The sequence below is a fragment of the Octodon degus genome, unplaced genomic scaffold (assembly GCF_000260255.1).
Source record: "Octodon degus isolate 3935 unplaced genomic scaffold, OctDeg1.0 scaffold00039, whole genome shotgun sequence".
Taxonomy (NCBI): Eukaryota; Metazoa; Chordata; class Mammalia; order Rodentia; family Octodontidae; genus Octodon; species Octodon degus.
The window spans coordinates 2,590,705-2,602,419 of NW_004524615.1; the positions used below are offsets into that span (position 1 = coordinate 2,590,705).

Below are 11,715 nucleotides of genomic sequence, written 5' to 3' on the forward strand. Positions count from 1 at the left end.
CCGGGCCGGCGCGCGCGCCCCTGAGCCGCTCGCACACGCTGAGCGGCGGCTGCGGGGCCCGCGCCAGTAAGGTGGCCCTGGCGCCGGCAGGGGGCGCGCTGCAGCACAGCCGCTCCATGTCCATGCCTGTGGCGCATTCGCCCCCGGCAGCTACCAGTCCTGGCAGCCTGTCGTCCAGCAGCGGCCACGGCTCGAGCTCTTACCCGCTGCCCCCTGGCCCGCCCCCGCCGCTGCCGCACCCCCTGCACCACCCGCCGGGCCAGCGGCCCTCCAGCGGCAGCGCCTCAGCCTCGGGCTCTCCAAGCGACCCTGGCTTCATGTCCCTAGACGAGTACGGGTCCAGCCCAGGTGATTTGAGAGCCTTCTGCAGCCATCGCAGCGACACTCCCGAGTCCATCGCGGAGACACCCCCGGCGCGGGATGGTGGCGCAGGCGAGCTGCACGGGTACATGAGCATGGACAGGCCGCTGGGCCACTGCGGCCGCCCCTACCGCAGGGTCTCTGGGGACGCGGCGCATGATCTGGACCGGGGGCTCCGCAAGCGAACCTACTCTCTGACCACGCCTGCGCGCCAGCGCCCGGTGCCTCAGCCATCCTCCGCTTCGCTGGATGAGTACACGCTCATGCGGGCCACCTTCTCTGGTAGCTCTGGCCGCCTCTGCCCACCCTTTCCGACGCCCTCCCCCAAAGTTGCCTACCACCCGTATCCGGAGGACTACGGGGACATTGAGATTGGCTCGCACCGGAGTTCCAGCAGCAACCTAGGAACAGACGATGGCTACATGCCCATGACCCCAGGCGCGGCCCTGCTAGGCAGTGGCAGCGACGACTACATGCCTATGAGCCCTACCAGCGTGTCCGCCCCGAAGCAGATCCAGCAGCCTCGGGCTGCCCCGGCCGTGGCCTTGCCCTCCTCAGGGACAACGGTTCCAGCCGTCCCCTCTCAGGCTGGCAGGACTTTCCCAGGGCCCGTGGGTGGCTACAAGACCCACGGGTCCCCTGCAGAGAGCTCTCCAGAGGACAGTGGATACATGCGCATGTGGTGTGGCTCCAAGCTTTCTGCGGAGAGCACTGACCCCAAGCTGCTGGCCAATGGGGACTACCTCAACATGTCCCCCAGCGAAGCAGGCCCACCGGGCACCCCTCCTGACTTCTTTTCTGCAGCGCTGCAAGGCAGTGGGGAGGGACTCCGAGGTGTCCCCGGCTCCTGCTACAGCTCCTTGCCCCGCTCCTACAAGGCTCCCTATCTGTGTGGCGGTGGGGACAGTGACCAGTACGTGCTCATGAGCTCCCCTGTGGGTCGCATCCTGGAGGAAGAGAGATTGGAGTCCTCTGCCCCAGGGCCTGCTGGGGTGACCACCACCTTTGGGACTGGTGGGGAGAACCACACCCGGCCTCATCCCCTGGCAGCAATGCCTTCCTCCATGCGGCCAGGCAGCAGTGGTGGGGGTCGCCCCGAGGGTTTCTTGGGCCAGCGTTGCCGGGCAGTACGTCCCACAAGATTGTCCTTGGAGGGGCTGCAGACGTTACCCAGCATGCACGAGTACCCGCTGCCCCCAGAGCCCAAGAGCCCTGGCGAGTACATCAACATTGACTTCGGGGAGGCTGGCACCCGATTGTCACCACCGGCCCCTCCGCTGCTGACCTCCGCGGCCTCCTCATCCTCCTTGCTATCCGCCAGCAGTCCAGCCTCCTCCCTGGGCTCAGGCACACCTGGAACCAGCAGCGACAGCAGACAGCGCTCTCCACTATCCGACTACATGAACCTGGGCTTCAGCTCCCCCAAATCCCCTAAGCCAGGGACTCTCTGCGGGGACCCTGTGGGCTCCCTGGATGCTCTCCCGTCCCCTGAGGCCACTTCCCCATACCCGCCACTGCCTCCACGCCCTTCTGCCTCTCCAGCCTCCTCCTTGCAGCAGCCACCCCTGCCGCCACCCCCAGGGGACCTGTACTGTCTACCTTCAGCACCCAGCGCTGCCCCTGCTTCCCAGGGCCCTGGCGCTCCTGTCACTGCATCCTCAGAGGCTAGTGACAATGGCGACTACACCGAGATGGCCTTTGGTGTGGCAGCCACCCCGCCACAACCCATTGCTGCACCCCCAAAGCTGGAGGGCACACGCGTGAGCAGCCCCACCTCAGGCTTGAAGCGGCTGAGTCTCATGGACCAGGTGTCAGGAGTTGAGGCCTTCCTGCAGGCTAGCCAGCCCACTGACCCCCACCGAGGCGCCAAGGTCATCCGCGCGGATCCACAGGGGGGTCGCCGCCGTCACAGCTCAGAGACCTTCTCCTCCACTACCACTGTCACCCCTGTGTCTCCATCCTTTGCCCACAGTCCTAGGCGCCACAACTCGGCCTCTGTGGAGAACGTCTCTCTCAGGAAAAGCAGCGAAGGCAGTGGCAATGGCATTCTCAGCGGAGGCCTCGGAGGTGGTGATGAGTCCCTCGCGGCACCAGGACCCTCGCAGCTGTCACTCACTGTGCCCCCACAAATACAGGCACGGCCATGGACTGCTGCTCATCCGGGGGGCCTGGTTGGTTATGCTGGGGGTGGTGGCTCCCCAATGCGCAGAGAAACTTCAGCGGGTTTCCCCAAAGGCCTCAACTACATTGCCATCAACGTGCGGGACGAGGCAGGGCTGTCCCCGCAGACCCAGCATCTGCAGCCTGGGGACAAGAGCTCCTGGGGCCGGACCCGTAGCCTTGGGGGTCTCCTTGGTACAGTAGGAGGCGGCAGCACCAATGGGGCATGTGGGGGTCCAGGCCCTGGCGCCCTGCCCTCCACCAACACCTGTGCCAGCATTGACTTCCTGTCCCATCACTTGAAGGAGGCTACAGCTGTGAAAGGTGAGGCCCCTGGACCTTGAGTCTAGGAACAGTGGGTGGGGGCAGCTGCCCCCTTGGGGGCACTGTGAACCAGGCACAGGCACACTGGTTGTGCTTGTCTCTGTGGGTTACCGGGTCCATCTTCTCAGAGCATCAGGGCCAGTCAGGTGGCCTTGAGACTGCTGTGACACACTCACCTTGTTCAGGCCTACCTGTCCTGCATCCTGAACCCTTAATCCCAACTGGCAGCAGCCCAAACATTTACTCAGGTCCCCCAGGCTGGAGACAGGTGGCAGAACACAGGCCTGGGCAGTTGGCGGGTGCTGGGAGGGAACCAGAAGGCACCAACCACTTCCTCTTGTGTGCCAGGGGCTGGGCTGGGTACTTTCTGCTGAGGCTCGGGTCAGTGCGCAGTGGTGGTGGAGGCTGCTGGAGGCTGCGGACCTGAGCCAACGCTACAGATGCAAGTGTAGCCAGCAGACACAGTGCATTTCTCCTCAGTGGGTACAACACTGGTCGTCACCTGGATGTGCCCACTGTCACCTGGACACTGCCGGTAAACCCACAGTGTCTGTGTAGCAGAGAGGCTTTGGCCAAGGCTAGAGAAGCTCTCACTCTGCTGCTGATGCTCATGGGACACCAGGGGATGTGCACCTGGGAGCTTGAGCCAGACGGGTAAGGACGGCCGTGGGCTGGCCAGGACCCACTGAGCAGTGCCATAGAGGTGCCTTGTGGTCTCAGTCAGGCTTCCGAGACACCCAGGGCTGTTCTGGAACATCAGATGCATGTCCACAGGGCAGAGGGCTTGCTGTGCAGCTGGTGGGTGTCCTGGGGTCTCAGGCTGCGTGCAGCGTGCAGCGTGTGTGAGGGAGAGGGCTTGGCATTCACACCCCATGCCTGGCAGTCAGGGTGTGCCCTCCCTCAGGATGTGCTATGGGAACCCCCCACTGTGTAGCCGGTGGTGTTACTTGCCCAGTACGATGTGTTCTGACCCAGGTACACGTCTGAGGTGATCGAGGGACCTTAGGATCCCTCTTTCACCTCTTGTCTTTAGACCCAGCAGTCTGAAGCTCTCTAAACCCAGCCTTTTTCTCTTGTTACTTGGGACTTCTCCTTTGAGAGAGTCCACATTCCAGCTGTGGGGCTGGAGACCCTGCTGTGGTGGTGTAGGAGGAGAAGGGATTTCCTTTCTTATTGAAGCAAGACCATGAGATGAGAAGTCCCAGGGACTTGGGGGAGCAGAGCCCTTCAGCCTCTTGGTAAATCAGTCAGAAGTCTTCAGACTGTCTCTTGGGTAGCAACCGCTGGCAGAAGGTTGCTCGGCTGGGAGTTATGTTAAACACTACAGAGTTGCTGGTGTGTGGGGGCGTTGAAGGATTAGCTCCTGGTGGACACGCGGCCTTGATAAGCACAGGCGCCCTCCTAGCTGAGCGGGACATGGGCGTGCGCACACAGCCCCGTGCGCGAGCATGGTGTGCCCGCATGGACCTAGGCCAGTGTGAGCAGGAAGAGCTACCTTTTGCCCAAATGTGATTGCAGTTAGAAAAACAACCTCGGCACTGACATCTCTGCCTGCTCTCCGTGGAGGCTGGGGCGAACCCCAGGGCTGGGTGGGCCCAGTAGTGGGTTTGCCCACCTTCTCCCTTCTGAGTCTTGCTGATAAATGCCCCCTGTGGATTCTCGAGGATTCTGAACCGCAAGAGGTGGAGTGTGTTCAGATACCTTGTTTAGCTCGCTGCATTAGGATTTCCCACCAGTATACAATTCCTTTCAGCCGTAGGATTCACGACTCTGAAATCCACACAGTCTATGTTCCCAGGTTGGTGAACGAAGATAAGAGTCCTTTTGGTTGGCGTCTTGCTGAGTGTGTGGGGGCTGTGGTAAACACCCTTCTAAAAAGGAAAGGTCTATTTTAAAGAAAAATAGATAAGTGCTAAAACCACATGTTAAAAAAAAGACGTGTCACACTGGCTTTCTAGTAAATGAACAGAACAGAGGGAACGGGAGAGGCAGGTGCCATGTTGGTTAGGGCAGCACGCTGCGCTGTTTCTGAGCACACACAGAAATCCACGCCGAGCACACACTTCTGCGTGACGCACGTGTGCAGGTAGGCTGTGTTCCCAGTGCCCCTAGACTGAAAGTTCAGGGAAGATAATGTCCTTTGAGAGAAGAATTTATGGCAGCCAGACTTGCGAAACATTTCTTTGAAGACGAAACAAAATGCACTTCTTGGCGGCCTGCATCTCTGCCTGCGCCCTTAGAAGTGGTTGGGGCTTCCACGGGGTGGTCAGCTCGAGCTCTATGGGAAAACCTCTTCAGTGGGGAGGGAGCAGAGCTTGGGGTGGCTGAGGATCAGCTCGCATTTGCATAAGTGGTCACAGAGCTGAGGCCCAGCCCTACTGGAAGGAGCTTGTTTACAGTGGAATTGGGAGTGGGGGTAGGGTTTCCACCCAAGAGCCCCTTTCAGAGCTGGGGCACCCTGGGTAACAGGCTGCTGATCCGTGTGGTGTGTGAGCCTCGGACCAGGCTGCTGCGAGGTGGTTGTTTGGGAACCGGAAGCGTGTTGAATTCTCTGTTTTAATGCTGCTTTTCAAAGTCAACTTCATGTATTTTTTGAGTTCCAGTTACAGATAGGTATAGTCCTTAGGATTACAGATTGGTTTATCCCCTAAAATAACTTCTTTTGGTTTCCTCCCCTTTTTTTCTAAAATTGGTTTACTTGTCTGTAAAACACAGATCAGATAAGAATTACCGCAGAAAGCATCTGTGTTTAAATTCTGTTTGATAAGAGGATCAGGCCCATTCATCTCCTGCAGTCAGATTGTGAGATAGGAGCAACACTGCAGAAGGAACAGCAAAAGCAGACTTAGGTCTGGGAAGTGTTGCTTTTGAAGCCCTGAAGGAATGTGCACCTTTTCCGAAGCCAGGGGGTTCCTTTCCCTGCCGCAGGCCCCCCCTGTCTGTCCGCCCTCCCTCCCTGCCGCAAGAGACGGCCGAAGTGCTAATGACAACACACAGACTTTCGTGAATGAAAGTCATGTGACGCCCTCTGTTTCCTTTCCTGAAAGAGAAACCTCACAGAAATAGTGCTTTGCAGGAGGAAGCCAGCGCCCTGCCTGGAGCTCGGGGTAGGGTTTCTGGGGTCTGATCTGTCGTGGGCAGCTGCCTGGTCCCCAAGCTCACTTCTGTCTGTGAAATGGGTTGCTGCTGTCCTTCCCTTGCTGGGTCTCAGGCTACTGGGCACAAAGGAGATCAGAACATCACTAGGCCGTTCTCAAGGGAGAAGCTAGGAAATCAGAAGTTCTGTTCACACTTAGGCCTTGGGAACCATGACTACATACAGGATGGACAGTGTTGTAAAGGGACTCTTAAGTTACAGAATCCCCGCAAACCCTCTTAAGAAAAATGCCAGCCTTCCTTGCTGTCTTGCTAGCTGTGCCCTGGGCTCCAGAGAACACTGTTTTTTTCTTTATTCAGTGGTAGGGGCTACAGAGCCTTCCAGAAGCCCTGAGTTCAATGCCCACCACCAAACCAAAACAGACCTAAGAAGATTTATTCGCTGAAAATTACCAGAGCAACAAAGGAGTGTTTGAAATTACATAGGAGAGCAGCCATTAAGGAAAGCAGCATCCGGATTCCTGGCCTGTACTAAAAGTGCACTTTGATCCCCCTTTATGATTTGTTTATGTATTAAGAGATGTTGACACAAGGAGAATGTATAATTAGGACATGCATTTTTAAAAGTTGGCTCGTGGTACAGGAAGCACTACAAGAACTGCAGACCCTTTAAACTTTCAGTTGTTTAATTATCCCCGCCCCAGCCTGGGATTCTGTGCTTTTGGAGGATTTAATTGGGGCAGCGCTTCTGCTGTTTTGATGTGTGGCCCTGTGCTGTGTGGTGGTCTCCAGGCAGATGTTGGGGTCTCTGGTTATCTGCCCCGTCCCCAGGGAGGAGCTGTACTAGTGCTTGATTTTCCCTAACTGTATCAGTATTAAAATGAAGGTTGTTTCTGAAGGGAAGAACTTTTCAGAAGTTTTAGTCGCAGTGTGAACATAATAGGTTTTCTGTTAAGATTCCCACTAATGCACTTTCTGCAGAAGCTTAGTTCCAAGAGCTGGTAACTTTTGCTATCAGATTTGGCAAAGGGGAAGGTTTTTCTTTTGTTTTGTTGGGGTAGCACAGAACCCAGTGTTCCCATTTCACCTTAGAAGCTTGGGGAAAGCGTAACTTTACTCCTTCATCTGCGTGGCCAGGTGGGGGGCACCAGAGAGGGAGTGGGGACCTCAGCACCAGGGCCCACCGGGAGTCTCTTCCCACTTGGGGGACTCTGGCATTTTAAGGAAAAAAGCAAAATAAAAGGTGGCGTTATTTATCAGGTCATGGGTTTTGAGGACGCTGTGCTGCCTGAAGTCACAGGGCTCACTGTGTGAATCTTAACAGGTTTTAGTTTTAATGTGTTTTTGAAGGCACTAAAGAAGCACCCGTGGGGACTTGGAGGGTAGGGCAGGTGACTGTAGTGCGGTGGTGGCGTTATTCTGTGAGGATTGCGCTGCACTGACCAGCCCTTGGAGGTCTCTCAGGTGGCTGCAGACTTGGCGCGGGCACGGGGCGCCGCAGAGGGCAGGGCGCTGCCTGCTGGCCACCCGCTCAGGGTGCAGACAAGCAAGGCGCAGCAGAGAGAATCAGTCTTCGTTGATTCATTCTATCAGAAGGCTGAAGGGGAATTGGACTCAGACCGACAGGCTCTGTGTTTGCAAATGATAAAACAGTCAGTTTAGCAGTTCTGATTATTTCTTCTGTCAGACGGAAGAGTGGTGGGCTTGCGTAGAGCGCGCTTCCTTGTTCAGTGCCGTGGGCGCAGCTGCGGGCAAGGGCGACTTTCAACGTGGCCGAGTGTTTTCTTGTGCTTGTACTGAAAGTTGGGGGACTTGTCGGGTATTCGATGGACAGTATGCTTTGCAGGATAGATGATTACATCCATGGTGCTATGTGAACGCTGGGTTTTTCCATATTTATTTTAGAGTGTCAGGTTTCCGGAAACACACACACACAGGTGTGCGCGCACACACACACACACACACACACACAGAAGTATATTATTTCATCCAGTGGTAGCCCAAGAGGCATGACTTTTTTTCTTTATAATTAAAACTCAGATACTAATGAGGTGTTTTCTGACCATGTTTAAACTCTGTAAGGCTCTTTAGCATAATTATAGCTTTCCTGCATAACTTTATTACTATTACTTTGACCTAGTTACCTGGAATTGGTACAAATTCTTGAGTGTATGATTATGGTATGGGACTAAGTTTGGGGTTTTTTAAAGCATAAAAATAGGTATGGTGCAGTTCATTACATGGTACGATTTTCCGTGCTACCTTCAAGTCCATCCGTTCACGTTAAGGACGCTGCGTGTGTTTTGCACAGCATTAAAGGACAGCCTTCAGGATCCCCGAGTATGTTAGTACTTCTGCTGATCTTTTGCCACAAAGTTTAACAAAAGTTCTTGGGTGGTTAATGATTTTGAAAGCATGCTGTTGAAGTCGGATGTACCAAAAATGAGCAATATTGAAAGGCAGCTGCGTGCAATTTTCCTCAGCTGGGCTATGTTAAGCTGTCCCCTGCAGGCCCCAGGATGGCCCTGTGCACAGGCAGAGCAAGCTTGACCCCATTCAGGGTGGTAAGAGGTTTCCACTAGGGGCAGGTGGCTGCCAGGGAAGGATGTGGCCTCATCTCCTGAGGTCTCCTAATTCTGGGTCCAGGCCAGGCTCTGCACACGACTGTCCCCAGGCCCTGGGACACACTGCTTAGACCTTCACACCCTGCTCTGAGGGCAGAAGCTCACAGCGAGCACTCTGGTGATGTTTCCCTCGTTTCCTCCTCTTTTCCTCCCATTATTAACCCAGAGGCAGCTGCGCCGCTGTCTGGCGGATGTGCAGGAAAGCCCTCTGCCTTCTCCGCAGTCTCCTGCCTGGGTTGGAGGTGTAGGCTTGACTACTTGGCTCCAGGCTGCCCTGTCTGTCCGGGGCTCTCGGTTCTGGGATCGCTAGCTTTGCTTCCTAGACACCTTGTTGGCTGAGGAGAGAACTCTGCCCTTTACCTGCCCTCCAGTACATTCTAGGAAGGCAGACTGGATATTTTATTTGCTAGGTTCCCCTCCCTGCTGTGTGCGTTCAGGCTGTCTTGGCTCAATGCTGGTGACAGGAAAAAAAAAATACAAGGGCATTTTGAGGGTGAGCACTCAGGACCCACTAGATGATGTCACTTGCTTATTTAGGGCTGTGTGAGCAGAGCTGGGAGAGGCTGGGTGTCTTGTTCAAGGTCAGAGGGGGAAGGCGGTGGGGTCAGAGTTGGTGGGGTGGGTAAGTGCTCTGAAGGAAGCATCAGGCCGTGCTGCAGAGAACTCCTCGCTGTCGGGGCCTCACGCCCTGCAGGATGTCCTCCAAGACTCCGCCTGCCACCTCCCTGGGACCCCAGGCCTTGTATGGGACTCTTTGGGAACTGCTGTCTGCACAGACACAAATGCGCTTGGGGGCGGGACAGTGGGTTGGTGCAGCCCAGAAGGTAGCAGCCCCCAGCCACCAGGCCAGAGCAGACAGAGGAGCTGCCGGCTCATCCCGGCAAAGCCGCTGGCCGGACTTCTGGGGGACAGGTGTCACAGGCTGGTGTCTGCGGGGGGAGAGCATGCTTTCTGCCTTGGGCAGGGGCTTCCAGTTTCCTGACAAAGGAGCCGGAAACCTGTTAACAGTGCGTGTGGACTTGAAGATAGCCACTTGGTGTTTGCCCGCAGACCAGCCAGAGCTGTCACTTAGTTTGTCCGCTTCCCTGTGCCTTTATTGTTTTGAATGTCCTTTCTGGTTTTCTTAAAACCAGGGAAAGTGAGCCACAGCTGGAGCGTTATAAGGAGGGGAACTGTCTCTGTGTAAGTTCAGTTTGGCAGAAGCTATCAACTTCCTAAGGATGTGACTGTAAGGCCTTTCTGCGAAGCAGGCTTAGGCAGACGCATGAACTGTCATGAGCTTTCCATAGTTTAAAAAGTATAGCCAAGCATGGTGGTATGGACCTGTGTTCCTGGCACTCGAGAGGCAGAGGCAGGAGGATTGTCACGGGGTAGAGGCCAACCTGGGAGGAAAACAAGCAAACAAACAAAATTAGGAGTGCTAATCCTGCATGATTCCCAGGGTGGCTGACTCGGGAGGCTGCCCTCAGACAGCGCCAGGCAGGGACCACCTTTCTGCCTGGGAAGAATGAGCGGTCAGAGTCCTTTCCTTATCTTCCAGGAAAGTCTGGTTCAGAATACCCACTTTTCTAGGGGTATTGGGCTAGGTGCTTCCCAAGCCAGATGTGGTGGTACACATCTGTAGTTCCAGTACTCAGGAGGCTGAAGGAGAAGGATCCCTCAATTCAAGGCCAGGCTGGGCCATAGAAAGACCCTGTCTCAAACAAACAAACAAAAGAGGATTAAAAATGAAAATGTGAAGGCTGTGCTTGGCAAGTGCGAGTTTTATTTCCCCATATCAAAAAGGAAAAAAAGAAAATGAAAGCAAGTGCTGTGAAAAACTTCCTCGGTAAACCCCAAACCTTGTCCTGGGCTCAGTGTGGTCCTTTGTGACCTGGGCCCTCTGGGGACCCTCGCAGTCTGGTGCTCACACGCCTTGTCTGCCCTTGGAAGTCCCTGGACAAGGTACTGCAGTTGGTGACCATCACTGTGTGTGTCCCACCCCAGGTGAAGTCCTTGTGCCCCGTGGGTGGGCAGATGGCAGGCGCCCTGTGACAAGGGGTCCCAACTGCGGAAACTCCTGGAGCTCCGAGCCCTGAGCGGAGGGAGAACACGGAGGGTCAGGTTGGGTCAGGGGTGCCAAGCGCTGCACAGGCTTGGCTGGGGCCGTGGAGGGCTGCTATGGGCATCCTGGAGCTCCCGGGCCCCCCTGGGCACAAGGCCTGGGAAGGGGCTGCCCTGAGAATGGGGTCAGTAGCACTGGAGACTCTGGCTTCATTCCTATGCAGCAGTGGGCATTCTTTACATCAACTCCTGCAAAGAAATGCACGAAGTAACACCAGGCGCAGCCAAGGAGTCAGAGCAGGGCCCCAGCCGCCCACACACCGCCTGGAGCCTGGGGTGTCCGTGGAGCACTCCACCACACCGTCGGGGACACATGGCAAACGCGGGGGAGTACCAAGCGTAAGCGTGCTTTCCCAGGACACGCTGGTCGCAAAACTGCAGACTCTCCCTTTAGAGTATTCTAAGTAAATTCATTTTAATCGCAGTCAGAAAACTAACTTGACTCTAGCTGCTTGAATAAGCCAAGCAAAAAACTAAGACTTCAATAATGAACAGTGATGACATGCTAGATACGAAACCCGCATGGAGGCATTGTAAATATAGATCTAGCGAATTAGCAGTGTTGGGAGTGTATTTTGACAAGTTTTAAAATGGGAGTTTCCTTTTAAAGGTTAGGCAGCTTCTGGTTGTAAAGTCATCTGGGGCTGAGGCTATTTATTTTTCATTCATAAAAGAAAAGCAGGAAGTACTGAGTCCTCAGTAAGCAGCCCTCCTCTGAGAACTGATGGATTTGAAAATGTACCCTGGACAAGATGGTGGGTGGTGATGTCACACGGCCTAGAAGATTGGAGGAGTAGGAGGCGAGAAGGTGGCTCAGGAACAGCGTGAAGGTGTGAGCAGGGAAGCGGGGACAAGGCCATGCACAGACTTTGGGGCAGAGGAGACCTCGGCCGAGGGCAGGGATCAGGGGAAGAAGCGAAGGGGGAGGCCGGGCTTCTTTGGTGCAGGTAGTGGCGTGAAAGGGAAGGGGGCCGGGGAGATGGCTCAGTGGAATAAGCGCTTCCCTGGCAAGCACAAGGGCCTGAGTTCAATCCCTGGTTCCGCAAAA

At 55.6% G+C, this 11,715-nt stretch overlaps 1 protein-coding gene across 1 annotated transcript in view; it reads left to right on the plus strand.

Moving 5' to 3' along the window:
- Irs2 (insulin receptor substrate 2) overlaps nt 1-11,715 on the plus strand; it is a 22,805-nt gene that overhangs the window by 2,191 nt on the left and 8,899 nt on the right. The window contains exon 3 of the mRNA XM_023715189.1: nt 1-2,844. This exon is cut by the window's left edge and continues 1,174 nt beyond it. Within this exon, the coding sequence (XP_023570957.1) occupies nt 1-2,844 (2,844 nt within the window). The remainder of the gene's footprint in view (nt 2,845-11,715) is intronic.